This window comes from Callorhinus ursinus, unplaced genomic scaffold, assembly GCF_003265705.2.
Source record: "Callorhinus ursinus isolate GAN/ISIS: 27379988/994484 unplaced genomic scaffold, GSC_fseal_2.0 scaffold110, whole genome shotgun sequence".
NCBI classification, from domain to species: domain Eukaryota; kingdom Metazoa; phylum Chordata; class Mammalia; order Carnivora; family Otariidae; genus Callorhinus; species Callorhinus ursinus.
The window spans coordinates 864,860-879,101 of record NW_027397172.1 but is presented as its reverse complement, the minus strand read 5'-3'; the positions used below and the strand labels follow the sequence as shown (position 1 = coordinate 879,101).

Here is a 14,242-nt window from a genome sequence, read left to right as displayed (position 1 = left end):
TGCAAAGGAGCTAGCCATGGGAAGATCTGGGGGAAGAACTCTGCAGGCAGAGGGACCAAGCAGGCTTATCGCATATAAAAGCCCTCACACAGGAACAGCTGTTGTGTTTTCAGAAAAGGGTGAAGTCACTGAAGAAGAGTGTGCACAGGGGCATGGGGCAGCAGATGAAGAAGGGTGGTGGTCAGACCACTCGGTCTTACCCAGAAGCTGGCTAAGAGCTGTGCATCAGCGTTAAGCAGTATGGAAAGCGGCTGGAGGGTGCTGAGTAGGGCCCTGGCATGACCTAACATAAGTCCTCAAAGCAGCACTCTGGCACCTGTGTAGAGAGGGACAAGCGAGAGAGGCAGCAGAAAACCAATCAGGAGGCAACCAAGAGGTTCAAGGAGGAGCGGGCATAAACTCCACCTGTGGGAGGGTTGGTGGACGAGTGAGAAGTGGTTCCTGGAAGAACCACAGGGATTCACCGACGAACGGGGGGAGGAGAGAGCCGCAGGAAAGAGGCACCAAGGCTAACTCCCAGACTTCTGACCTAAGAAACTAAATGGCGGTGTGACCACTGAGAGGGGGGAAATGAGGGGGGAGCATATTAAATTTGAGATGGCTATCAGACCTCCAACTGGAGATGTTGAGTAAGCAGCTGACTACTGTAAGATAGGAGGTTACAAAGGAGAAGGTAAAGGGAGAAGAAACGTGGAGGACGTGGCTGTATGAAGTCTGGGAGAGAGGGAGGAGGATCCAGCGAAGGAGACTGAGGCTAGAGAGGCCACTGAAGCAGACATAAAACCAAGACCATATGGTGTCCCACATACCAAAGAAGGGCTTCAGAAGGAGCGAGGTGGTCAGCTGTGTCATGCTGTTGAGAAGCCCAACAAAATGAGAACTGTGAACTGACTACTAGACTTAGCAACAGAGAAGTTACTGGGATCCTGACAAGAGTAGTGCTGCGGAGTAAAGCCTGCCTGGACTGGTTTCAAGAGACATCAGAACACAGCAAGCAGATCCAAGTCTTTCACGTCTTGTTAGAAAGGAAAAACAACAAACCACAGCGGCAGCTGGAGGGGAGCATGGGGCAAGACTAGTTTGTTTTAAACTGCAAGACTCCGGAGCACGAGTGTAGGCCGACGAACCAGCACGCAGGGAGACTGGAGGTGCAGGACAGGAAGGGGCTGATTCAGGAGCAGAGCTCGAGAGTGCAGGGGCCCGTGCTCGCCCAGCGCCGAGGCGGTGGGAGGGCCACGCTCGGATGAGGGCACCTATGGTGCGTTAGAACCGGGAGCCCGGGAGACCAAGGAGCTGGGGGATGGGGTGGGGGGAAATTCTCCGCCTGGGGAGGGGGGGGGGCAGAGGCTTCCGGGACGAAGCGGCATTTGAGAGTGGCTCTGGGAACCAGCTCTGAGAGAGGGAAGGGGGGCGGCGCGGAGTGCGGGACAGGCGGGCACCGAGCCAAGCGGGGCCCCGCTCCCGGCTGCGGCTCAACTTACATCTTGTCCTTCTGATGCTGTCGCTTCCCCATGGCGGCGGCGGCGGCGCTGGCCGGGCCAGGACCAGCGAGGGCGTAGAAACGACGGCAAACAATCCAGATTCCGACTTCCCGGCCCAGCTCCGTAATTACTTCCGGGTCCCGCTGACCCGCCCCGGAAGTGGGCGAAGGCCGTGAGGGAACGGTGGCGCCTCGTGCCAAGTGCGCATGCCCCGCAGGTAGAGCTTGGTCTTGGGGTGCCTGGGCGGAGTTCGCGGTAGGGCTTATAAGGGTGCTGGTGGGACGAGAGGCCTCTGCCTCGAAGCCCCACTTTCCCGGGCGGGTGGGGGATGCTCTCTGGACCTTTCGCATACCCATCCAGCCCTGGCTACGTGCCGTCCCTGCTCAAGCCCGCCCTGGTTTCACCTGGGTCTTTAAAAAAAGTCCGCGGGGCACCGCACAAGTGCCACCACCCTCGGGCTCGTCTCTGTTTCCTTCCGCGGCAGACGCCTCCAAAGCCACGTCCACGTTCGCTGTATGCCCGTTCTCCTCGCATTCAGTCCCCGCCGCCTCCAGGCCCCTCTCCTGGGCGAATTAGGGGCAAGTGGCCATTAAGCCCGAAAGTCCAAAGCCCTCACTCATCTGTTCCCTTCTTAAGGACGCTTCCCTGGACCAGATCACTATGTTCGTGTGCCCCAGCCTAAGCCCTGGACCTCCGTCTACAACCAAGCACTGGGTGGTCTTGCCCAGGCTCGTGGCTTTAAATGCCACTTGTATCCCTTGATTCTCATCGTTAAACGGCCAACACTCCGGATTCCTGACCTCTACTTGGGTACCAGTGATCTCAAATTTAACATGTCTGGCCAGGGACGCCCGCGTGGCTCAGTGGGTTAAGCGTCTGCCTTCGGCTCAGGTCATGATCCCAGGGTCCTGGGATCGAGTCCCACATCTGGCTCCCTGCTCCACGGGGAGCCTGCTTCTCCCTCTGCCTCTGCATCTCTCTGTCTCATGAATGGATAAATAAAATCTTAAAAAAAAAAAATGTCTGGTCAAAACAGAATTCTCCAATCCCCTACTCATCAATTGTACCACTAGACAGTCACCCAAAGCCAGTCGTCCTTGCCCTTTCTCATTTCATGGCTGCCCCCTTCTAATTTTCTAGGCTTCAATATAAAGGTCATCTCCTCAGAGACGTCTTCCCTGACAGCCCACCACATACATGCCCAACTCAGCTCCCATAGGACTTACAACTTTATAACTCTGTTAATTAGATCTATGCACTGGTTACACACACACACACGAGGATAGGATATGAGCTCCTCCTTAAGAGCAGGGACCCACTTGGTTTATTATCTCCAGTCCCAAGCAAGGTGTGAGGCATACACAAGGGTTTAGTGAATATCTGCTAATGTCCAGCAGTCCCCAAGCATTTTGTGAGGACTCACATCTCACATGCAGGTTTGATTCTCAGGTTGGTGTGTGAGAGGAGTCACTGTCTCTGAGACTCCTTAGGGAGGTGCCAAGTCGGAAACTCATCACCAGCTTATTTTCCCCCAGGGTGGGAAGAGATCACTGTTTCTAAACCCACACCAGGATAAGGCTTGAGTTTAGGGGCCAAGTTCAGGAAAAAATGGTAGACTTGTAAATCAGTGGGGTCAAGTGAGGCCCAAAGGGGCCAGAGAGACACTGTAGGGAAGGGCAGCACTGTCTCATCACTCATTTCTCTTTCACACCGCCGTGGCTGGGGCACCTGGCTGGCTCGGTAGTTAAGAGGCTGCCTTCGGCTCAGGTCATAATCCCAGGGTCCTGGGATCAAGCCAGGATCAAGCCCTGCTCAGCGGGGAGCCTGCTTCTCCCTCTCCTCCCCACTCATGCTCTCTCTTGCTGTCTCTCTCTCAAATAAATAAAATCTTTAAAAAAAAGTACCATGGCTGAATTCTCATGTTAGAGTGCAAGCAAGGGGACTTCACAGTAGCACTGACCTGACCAATTACTGTATGCAGGCTCAGGCTGAGGGGGGCCTCAGGCTTGCACTACCCTGAACACCTCTTTCGACTGGAGGAAGTCCATGGGATTGTACAGCCTCTAGGGAGCCCAGCACAAGTAAGGCACCTCCGCGAGAACTTTATTCATTCCTTTAGCCATGGTCTATAGGGAAGAGGTTATGGGCCCCTCTTGGGGGTCCCAGACTCTGTGCTGCTAGGGTCGTTCTCAGAGTCATCTTTGGGTCTTGGCACAGGCTGGAACTTGAGCAAGACAGGCGGGGTGAAGATGGAGGCCTTCACAGGAGGGAGTGGTGTCTCCTCAGTACTGGGGGGACCACTACAAGCCGAGGTCCTGTGCAGGAGACAGCCAAGACACGTCCATGAGGTGGGATACTGGCACAAAGAGCCACCAGAAGTACACATGACAAGACATCAGGCTGTGGGATGGCTCGCAATACATTTCTACTTTCAGAACTCTCTCCCATGAATGGCTGTTCCAGGCTGTTCACCGCAGCAATGTCTGTGATTGTGAAAACCTGGAAACCACCTTGTTCCTCAGGGAAAGGCTAAAGGAACCACAGGCGCCATGTGGCCGACTGTTCTGCAGGTGTTGAAGGACTGAGGTCAGTCTACATATCCCAGCAAATAAAGATGCCCCAATGGCACAGTAGTGGAAAAAAGCAAGCTGCTGGGAAATACATACAATATATAATCCTGCTTTGGTTACAGAATTAACCAGCGTATTCGTGTGTGTGTGTGTGTGTGTGTGTGTGTGTGTGTGTGTGTGTGTGTGTTAGAAGGGTACACATGAAACTCTCAGCAGTGGGACTCCTAGGGGCAGGGGCCTCTTATATTTTACGTATTCATTGCTCTATTGTGAACTTTTTCCCACAGAACATGTCCTGCTTTTGTAAACTTTTTAAAGCCAATAACAAATAACCCACTTTTGATGATATCATGAGAACACAGCTCACTCAGAAAGCAATACATAACAAGAGCCTAAAATTGTCCCCATCAGTGCAATGTTTCAACGAGCAAGAATGGCTGAGGAAATATTCCATCCATACAATGGAGCATTTTGCATCTATTGTTATTGGTGAACTTAAGTATATTTCTTTAAAGAGCTGGCTACAAAGTTGCCTAACAGAACACTCCCAGTTAGGTAACAGACTACCATATGTGTATAGACTCATGTTTCCACAGGGAAAAGACAAATATATGCTGGTGCTAGTTATTTCTGGCAGTGGGCGTTAAGAGTGATTTGGTATGGCTTTTCCTCTCCTTTGTGTGCGGTTTTCAAATTATCTACAGTAAATACATATTGTTTTAGAATCTGAAAAAAAAAAGTCGTTTTGAAAACTGTTCAGACCATTTCCCTTATAATTCTGCTTCAGGAAATTCATCTGAAGTTCAGGAACAGCTTCGCACATAAAGACTTTAATCCCAGCACTAACTATACTCGTAGAGAAGACAACTGGAAGCACCTCATGTGTTCATGGAAGCCTGTGGAGTTAAGTGATAGCACTACATGCACAGGATATTTATTATGCAGCCAATGAAGCTCAGCTTCAAAAGACCATCAAGAAGTGGACCAGTCCCCATGGCCTTCATGGTAAGTGACAAAGGCAAGATAAAAGAAATGACATTGTCTAATTAAATCACACCCTTATAAAACTATGCCCAGGGGCGCCTGGGTGGCTCAGTCGTTAAGCGTCTGCCTTCAGTTCAAGTCATGATCCCAGGGTCCTGGGATCGAGTCCCGCATCGGGCTCTCTGCTAGGCGGGAAGCCTGCTTCTCCCTCTCCCTCTGCTGCTCCCCCTGCTTGTGCTCTCTCTCTCTCAAGTAAATAAATAAAATCTTAAAAAAAAAAAAATAGCAGAGCAAAGAATTTGAAAACATCTATGGCTCCTGATGTTCTTATAAACTGCCTTTCAAAAGGACTAACCTTATACTTTTGTGCTTCAAAAGACACTGCTGGAAAAGTGAGAAAACCACCCACACAGCGGGAGGAAATGTTTGCAGATCCTATGTCTGATAAGGGACTTGTGTCTTCGGCAGTTCCTCAAGATACAGACTTACCATATGACCCAGCAATTCCACTCTTAAGGGTATACCCAAGAAAACTGAGAACTATGTCCTCACAGATACCTGGCCACAAATGTTCCTAACAGTATTATTCATAAGAGCCAAAAAAATGGAAACAGCCCAAATGTCCGTCGACTCATGAATAGATAGAGAAAATGCAGTATATCCATACAATGGAATACCATTCAACCATAAAAAGAAAGTCAACCCATAGAATGTACAGCACCAAAAGGGAACCCTGATGTAAACGATGGACTTTTGGGTGACTATGATGTATCAGTGCAGGCTCATCAGTTGTTAACACACGCATCACTCTGGAGGGGATGTTGATAATGAGGGAGGTTGTGCACGTGTGGGGATAGGGGGCGTATGGGAACTCTCTGTACTTTCCTATCACTTTTGCTGTGAACCTAAAACTGCTCTAAAAAATTTTAAGTCTTAAAAAAGAAATTTAAGGGGCGCCTGGGTGGCTCAGTCAATTAAGCGTCTGCCTTCAGCTCAGGTCATGATCTCAGGGTCCTGGGATCGACCCTGCAGAGGGCTCCCTGCTCAGCGGAAAGCCTGCTTCTCCCTCTCCCATTCCCCCTGCTTGTGTTCCCTTTCTCGCTGTGTCTCTCTCTGTCAAATAAATCAAATCTTAAAAAGAAGAAATTTAAAAAACAGGAAATTCATATGTTAACTAACTCAAATTTAAATAAAAAATTTTAAAAATAAAAAATAAGTCATTCTGGAGGTGCCCGGGTGGGTCAGTCAGTTAAGTAGCTGACTCTTGGTTTCAGCTCAGGTCGTGATCTCAGCATTGTGAGATCGAGCCCTGCGTCGGGCTCTGGGCTAGACACAGAGTCTGCTTGAGGTTCTCTCTCCTTCTCCCTCTCCCCACTCACCACCACTCACGAGTGCACTCGCTCTCACCCCAAAATAAATAAATAAAATCTTTAAAAATAAATAAATAAATAAAAGTATTCTGCCAGGAAATTCAGCAGTAACACATGCTATGACATGGATGAACCTTGCAAACGTTATGCTAAATGAAAGAAGCCAGTCACGAAAGACCATGTTATTGTATGGTTTCATTTATATGGAATGTCCAGAACAGGCAAATCCACAGAGAAAGTAGGTTAATCGCTGCCTAGGGCTGGTGGTGGAGGACCTGTGGGTGACAGCTAAGTGGTGCTAGGGTTTCTTTCTTTCTTTCTTTTTATTGTAGTAAAATATACGTTACATTTACGATTTTAACCATTTCTATGTGTACAATTCAGTGGCATTAGATACATTCACCATGTCCTGTGACCATCACCGCTATCTATTTCCAGAACTTTTTCATCACCCCAAACAGAAACTGTACCAATTAAGCAACTCACTCCCTTCTCCCAGTTCCTGGCAACCTCTCATCTACTTTGTCTTTAGGACTCTGCCTATTCTAGATATTCCACGTAACAGGAACCATACAATAATTTGTCCCTTCGTGCTGGCTTCTTTCACTTGTTCCAACATTCTATTACGTGGCTAGGTCACATTTTGTTCATCTCGGATACACTTGGGTGGTCTTCTCCTTTTGGTCACTGTGAAACTGGTGCTATGAACATTCATGTGCAAGCATCTGTCTGAGTCTCTACTTCAGTTCTTCCAGCCATATACCTGGGAGGGGAATTACCGGGTCATACGGTAATCCTATGTTTAACATTTTGGGGAGCCATCACACCTTTTTGCCACGGTGGCTGCACCATTTTACATTCCCACCGGCCACACACTAGAGTTCCAATTTCTCCACATGCTCATCAACACTTGTCATCATCTGTCTCTACGATGAGAGCCATCCTGGTGGGTGTGATGTGATATTTCACTGTGGTGTTCATTTGCATTTCCCTGATGCCTAATGGCGGGGAGCATGTTTACCTGTGTTTATTGGCCATTTGTATGCCTTCTTTAAAGAAATGTCTATTCAAGTCCTGTGCCCATTTTTTGGAATGGGATTTTTTGTGGGTTGTCTATGGGTTGTCTTTTCACTCTCTTCTTTTTGACATGATGGAAACGTTCTAAAATTGGACTGTGGTGATGGTTGCACAAATGTGAATATATAAAAGGCTACTAAAGTGAACACTTTAAATGGGTGAATTCATATGATGCTATGCAAATTATCTCAATAAGAGAATTTTTATTTTTTTTAATAAGAGAATTTTTAAAAGGACAAAGCCAATTTATAGTATTTTCACAGCTAAAATGAGTCTCCTCCTAAAGCCTTGATAGCACAGGATTCTCTTTACTTGGGGCTTTTTGACAGGTATAGAGCATATATCTCAGTAACCTTAACGTTATTTTCACTACTAAGGAAGCCAAAAACATTTTTAAAGGTTCGCTCACACTTTGGGTGTCTTCGTGAATAAACTTTCCATCAACTAAATTTAGAATCATCTTTACAGAACTGTGTAGGTTACTTACACATAAGAAGTCATTTGCATTCTCACTCATTGGTAGTGGGAATACATAATGGTACAACCACTTTGGTAGTCTCTTTAAAACTAAACATATTAAAAAAAAAAAAAACTAAACATATTATTACCATATGATCCAGCAATCATGCTTCTTAGTAAGAGAGTTGAAAACTTATGTCCACACAAAACCTGCATGTAGATGTTTATATAGTAGCTTTATTCATAATTACCAAAACTTGGAAGCAACCAAGATGTCCTTCAGTAGGTGGATGGATAAATAAACTACAGTATACCCAGTTACTCAGTGCTAAAAAAGAACTAGCCAGCCATGAAAAGACATGGAGGAACCGTAAGTGAAAGAAGCCAATCTGCAATGGCTATATACTGTAGGATTCCAAGCATATAACATCCTGGAAAGGGTAAAATTATGGACACACTAAAAAGATCAGTGGTAGTTGGGCATTAGGGGAGAGGGATGGATGAACAGCTGGAGCATAGGGGATTTTGAAGGCAATGAAGCTGTTCTATAGGACACTACAATAGTGGATACCTGTCATTATAAATTTGTCCAAACCCATAGAATGTACAATGCCAAGAGCAAGCCCAAACATATGGACTCTGGGTGATAATGATGTGTCAATGTAGGTTCACCAACTGTAAGGTGGGGTATGTTGATAGTGGGGGAGTCTGTGCCTGTGTAGGGGGGAGGGGGACATGGGAACTCTCAGCACTTTCTCAGTTTGCTGTGGATCTAAAACTCCTCTAAAAAATAGCTATTTAGGGGCGCCTGGGTGGCTCAGTCATTAAGCATCCGCCTTCGGCTCGGGTCATGATCCCAGGGTGCTAGGATCGAGCCCCACATCGGGCTCCCTGCTCGGCGGGAAGCCTGCTTCTCCCTCTCCCACTCTCCCTGCTTGTGTTCCCTCTCTCGCTGTGTCTCTCTCTGTCAAATAAATAAATAAATAAATATTTTTTAAAAAATAGCTATTTAAAAAAAAAATTATCTGATACAATGAAGTAGCCAGTCTAAATACATACTTTGAAATAACACTCCATGGAATGACATGGGAAATAACACTACCATAAATGGCAAAAACAGGTGATTAAACAAACAAGCAAACAAACCACCTATTCAGTAAATCCCTGCTTTGCAAAACACATGTGTATACACCTTAGGGCTACGCACAGTTGACGGAATTGTTCCCTTTCTAATGGATCTCTGAGCTGCTTGTTTCCAACTCTCAGCATTTACAAACACTAGGAAGGGGGAGCAACTTTTCCAGCACCCGATTACATTAGGGTCCTTTCATGAAATGCAAAGGACCATCATACAGAACATTCTTCTGGCCCTCGTGCACACTGCCATGATGCCATCAAGCCAGGCAAGCCAGGACGATGTCCCGCCCCAGAGAGGCCCAGAGGCGTGCTTACCAGGGGAAGCCAGGGCAACGGAGCTTGTGTGCACTGTTTCCAGCCAGGTACGAGAAATGGAAGCCTCCGGGGTTGAGGACCAAGGGGGTCAGATCAACCATGTGCCTGCAAGACAGGGCAGAGAGGGAAACATCAGTTCTGGGCTCCTCCCTGGCAGGCCCTCCCACAGGGACTCCCGGGCACGGATCAGACCTGAGCCTTGACTCCGTCCCTGTACAATGGGAATAACCACCCCTCAACACTGTGGTGAGGACTGACAAGGTGGGGAAAAAATGGGAACCAAGCGTGAGACACAATGTGCTCCCTAAAATGCTCTCTTTTCATTTGCCCGGAGCCTAGAATCATTTCCTTCCACCTCTTTGGGTTCGATGACAGGCCAGGCCAGTTCAATTTCACTTCTGACCTTGCAACCTCCAACTTCTCCATCTGTAGGAAACAAAGGAAATCTTAGGACAAGTCTGGGGGCCCCACTGGGAAGAAAAACACCTTATACCAGAACTAGGGAAACTATGTGACTATCACTCATTCAGCCAATACATAGGGTCATCCTTAGCGCCCACCTCAAGCTTGGTGTTAGGGGGACGGGGACGGGATGGGGGCTGGGAGCTGAGAGAGGACTGGGGGCTGCCTGGCATGAGACTGCAGGAGGAGGGAACAGGAGAGGCACGCGGTTAGGAAGGCACTGCAGAGGCAAGGAGACCACCAGCCATGAAGTGGGGCAGGCGTGGGGCTAGAGATATTGGGGGGCAGGCCATGCTTCTCCACCTGTCCTTTGGGCACCCCAGGATTCTGCCCCATGTTTTGGCAGCTGCCTTGCTCAGCTGAGGCCAAGCAGGTGAAACTCTGTGCCTCCAACCCTTCAACCAGAGCAGACCCCCTTTTATCTGCTTTATCCATCAACATTCTACCCAAGACTTTGCCTCCAGAGAGCATTCTGCCGCTTAAAAACAAAGTTCTGACAGTCACTGCCATGGGCCTGGGGGAGCCGCTGGGGTGGTTCTGAGCAGAGGGGTAGGGGCTGCCGCTCCTGGGACCATGCAGACCGGGGGATGAGCTCACTGACCGACTTGCTGGGCAGTGGAGGGAAGGGGCCAAAGACCCGAGGCATAGTGCAGACAGGGGGTGATGAGGCCACCACGGCGGCCATGGTGGTGGCAGGTGACAGCAGCGGTGGAGGCGGCAGCAGGGCTGGTGGCAGGCATGGGGAGGTTGAGCGGTCTCGCAAGAGGATGGGTTCTGGTTTCTTCGGCTTTGGCTTTCTTCTCTTCTTCTTGGCATCTGTGACAAAAGGGACCAATGAGTGCCTACCCCATGGCCAGAACAGGGTAGCGTCGAGGCCAAACAATGGTGCAGGTTCTTCACAAGATTCCTCCCCCAAAGGGCACCACATAAGAGTGGGGTTAGGGTTAGGGTCCTTTCACGAAATGGACCGTGGGGAGCCACGGCTGACAGGCACCAACATGTACCAGCTCACCGACCCCACAACTACCCCCACGAGGAAAGGCTATTTTTGTCTCTCTCTTACAAGGAGAAAGGGAAGTTCCAAGTGTACAAGGCCCAGGCAGGACCCATACCCCAGACTTCAAGGCCCGAATTTTAGGGGAAGTAACATGAGTATCACCACCAAGGAGGGCTGGGCTTGTCCCAGACAGGTCAATCTGCCACCTACCGCAAGCACTGTGGAAAGCTCCTAAGTCAGCCAGCACCTTCATGGGGTATCCAGGCTCTGGACGGTGAGTTCACCAACTACACCCAGCCCCAGGGCCATCCTGGGGGTATGCAAAGGCCCTTTCCTCCATAAGGAAACTCTTCTGTAGGAGATCGTACAGAAGTGGGCTCAGGGAGAGAATCTTTGAGTAGCAGGACTCTGGGGCCTACCCCCTCTCCTCTTTCCACATTAGGTTTTCTTCCTCTATTTGATGAGTCTGGCTATTTCTACTGGACACCAGCAAAGTGGATATGAACAAGTGCCTCATACAGCCCATTATGTGCTACCAGTGCTACCACCAGGGAGCACTGACCTGGAGGCTAAGAGCCCGAGCCCTAGAGCAACCCACACCTGAGTTGAAGTCTAGACTCTACTACTTACTACGTGACACTGTTGTTACAACGTTGGCTACCCTCCCTGGGCCTCTATGTCCTCTTCTGTAAAATGAGTTTAATAGCATGGACACTACCTTGGGAGGCTGTGTAAGAGCTACACATGCTGGGGGGGGGGTCCATCAGATGAAATGGTGATGTGGAACACGCACACTCTGCATCATGGAAAGTGGGACCCCCAGGTGAGCCAGGCCTCCTGATACAATGAAGAAAGCTGCTCCACCACTAGCTAGGGTATCACTGAAGACAAATGCACCAAAAGAACTGAATCCGCATCTAATCAAGGCTTTAGAGCAACTGTCCAAGAAATACAGGGAGAGGGGGACAAGACAAACGGCACCAGGGGGCCCTAACAACAGATATAAACCCATTGAGTGCAACGCCCCAAAGGACATCACAGTTCTTGAATGGTGATGGCATGGGGGAGTAAGGTGAGGGCATCCCACCTCAAAGGGACTTCAACAGACGTGGCCATCCCTCACTTGCCATCCCTACGTGGTCACTAGTGTGGCCCCCTTCCATTTCACTCTCCCAAGTGTGCCAATGTGGACTCGAAGTATATGGCCATCCTAGTGAAAAGGAACGTCAAAGGACCTAACATCCAAACCAAGTATCAGCTAATATTAAGAAATTGTTGTCCGGCACCTGGGTGACTCAGTCGGTTAAGCCTCTGCCTTCGGCTCGAGTGGTGGTCTCAGGGTCCTGGGATTGAGTCCCACATCAGGCTCCCTGATCTGTGGGGAGCCTGTTTCTCTCTCTCTCCCTCTGCCCCTCCCTGTGCTTCTGTGAGCACACTCTCTGTGTCAAATAAATAAATAAATCTTAAAATTGTTGTCAATAATATCTAGGTAACATTGTGATTACAAAATGTCTTTTTTTAATATATAAAAAAGCATTCTAAAGAATCCAAGAATAAAATGATGTCTGAGATTTCCCCCCAAAATGCTCCAGAAAAAGGAAACGAGGGAATAGAGAGTGAAGCAAGCATGGCAAGATGGGGATAGTTGCTGAAACTGAAGGGTAACCGGTACCCGAGTGTTCACTGCAGTCTCCAGTTTTGTATTATGTTCGTTTTCATAATACTTTAAAAATAAAGACCAAATTAAAAAAAAAAAGTGCTAAGCACAGAACCAGGGATAAGGGAACCTGAGTCAGGTTTGCTGGGTTACTGGAGCCTGGCAGAGGCTGAGCCTCACCCTGAGAGTAGAGGTGCACGCGGTGAATGCTCCTCTTCAGCTGCTCCAGGCGCTGGTGCATCTCCAGGGCACCCATGCTGTTGCAACAATTCAGCTCCCCCTGAACTGCACAGAAGAACTTTGCCTACGACAAGGGGACAGGCAGGGCAGGAGGAAGCCAGACAGGTGAGACGCCTGCCGGCTGCACTCTTCAAGCTGGGTCGCCTGGGGCTTCTGGAAGAGCCCTACTCTGCAGCTCCAGCTAGGCCCGAAGGCTCCCTCCCCACCCAACCCTCGCCCCGCCCCGCCCCGCCCCGCCCCCAATCTCCTATCCTCAGAGCTCCGCCCCAGAAGACAGCGAGCGGGAGCCGTGTGAGCACCCGCCCCCGTGGCCCCCGCCCCGCCTCCCCCCTTGCAGCCCCGCCGGCCCGCTCGCACCCAGAGGAAGGAGAGGAGCCCGCGCCCCTCGTACTCGGCCAGCTTGCCCTTGCGCACCACCCTCTCGGCCAGCGCCGGGTTGCGGTCGATGCTGCGGAAGAGGCGGCGCAGCGCGCGTTCCGTGTAGGTGGCCGCCTGCCTCTCGAAGTCCTCCTCGGAGATGAGCTGGCAGAAGGTCACACTCTGGGGCAACTCGCTGTCGAACTCGTCCAGGACCTCCATCCCCGAGGAGCTGCGGGCGGGCCTGGGCGGCCTGGGGGCGGAGCGGCCGTCGGGGCGGGGCCACCGAGGCTCCAGGCGTGCCGACCCCCACCCGCCTCGGGCCGGGGGACAGGGGCAGGTCCCGAGGGCCAGGGATCGGATCGCCGTGGGCGGCGGGGCGGGGACCGCGGGGACGCACCTGCTCTCTGCCCCACAGCCGCCGCACCGACGCAGCCTCCCTCCGCGTGCCGCCGCCACCGCCCCGACCGCTCTAGCCAATCCCCCCGGAGCTCGCGGGCGGGGGGCCAATCCGCGCGAGGCGGCCGCACGTGACAATGCCCACCGCTCTGGGCATGCGCTCTGGAGCGTTCGACGGGGCAAACGCTGCAGCGCACCGCGGAGGCCCAGTCCCGCTGGCGTGTTGCAGTCCTTGATTGGGGGAGCCGGCCATGGCCACGCAGAGAACATGGTCAGCAGCCGTACACTTCGAAAGTCTTTAAGGCTTTCTCCCATCCCCATTCCGTGTGCTCACCCTCCCTCCTCGGGGTCTGTCGACCACACGCCAAGGGCTTCACTCAAGTCTCTTTAACTCCTCTAGTCCCAGACTTCACTCTTCCTCTCCTGATTTACTCTCCAGCATCAAACCCAACCCTCCTCAGCTTGTCTTCTCTCTTCCCCTGTATAACCACTCCTTTGCTCTGTACTCACGTTGCCTCTTCACGAGCATCTCCAGCTGCTCATGCATTTCAGAAGGCCCCATCTTCACGGTACCATCTGGGATGATCTTACCCCACTTCTTGATCCCAACTCAGAGCTGACTTAACTAACTCTAACCTGCGTCTCAGGCTGAGCCCTCCCTTGAATTCCAGAACCACATCCAAGTTTCGGCTGGGGTCGTTTCTTTGGCGTCTCATGCTGAACATACCCAGTTTGGC

The 14,242-nt window shown here is 50.5% G+C and overlaps 2 protein-coding genes across 7 annotated transcripts in view; both read right to left on the bottom strand.

The window, feature by feature from the left end:
- PPIL2 (peptidylprolyl isomerase like 2) overlaps positions 1-1,646 on the bottom strand; it is a 27,248-nt gene extending 25,602 nt beyond the window's left edge. Inside the window, exon 1 of the mRNA XM_025857248.2 lies at positions 1,482-1,646. Coding sequence (XP_025713033.1) covers positions 1,482-1,513 — 32 coding nt within the window. The 5' untranslated portion in view covers positions 1,514-1,646. The remainder of the gene's footprint in view (positions 1-1,481) is intronic.
- LOC112812479 (uncharacterized) lies at positions 1,601-14,242 on the bottom strand. 6 transcript variants are annotated; one of them, XM_073889606.1, is made up of 8 exons: positions 13,507-14,237; positions 13,107-13,359; positions 12,690-12,813; positions 10,457-10,671; positions 9,749-9,819; positions 9,394-9,498; positions 1,886-2,044; positions 1,601-1,720 (listed from the first exon to the last, which is right to left on the bottom strand). In XM_073889606.1, the coding sequence occupies exons 1-7, from the start codon at positions 13,824-13,826 to the stop codon at positions 1,894-1,896; spliced, it is 1,239 nt and encodes a 412-aa protein (XP_073745707.1). In that variant the 5' UTR covers positions 13,827-14,237; the 3' UTR covers positions 1,601-1,720; positions 1,886-1,893. The 6 variants fall into 6 exon arrangements, with proteins under 6 accessions (XP_073745707.1, XP_073745709.1, XP_073745706.1 ...); XM_073889608.1 differs by lacking the exon at positions 1,601-1,720 and having other exon boundaries at positions 1,731-2,044; positions 9,797-9,819; positions 13,507-14,242; XM_073889605.1 differs by lacking the exon at positions 1,601-1,720 and having other exon boundaries at positions 1,733-2,044.

Excerpts from the sequence above, each read along its gene's own strand:
- LOC112812479 (XM_073889604.1), bottom strand. The coding sequence starts at position 13,826 with ATGGGGATGGGAGAAAGCCTTAAAGACTTTCGAAGTGTACGGCTGCTG. Across the intron at positions 13,360-13,506 it reads GGCTGTGGGGCAGAGAGCAG|GCCGCCCAGGCCCGCCCGCA; the intron begins GTGCGTCCCCGC and ends CTCCGCCCCCAG. Across the intron at positions 12,814-13,106 it reads GGCTCCTCTCCTTCCTCTGG|GCAAAGTTCTTCTGTGCAGT; the intron begins GTGCGAGCGGGC and ends CCCTTGTCGTAG.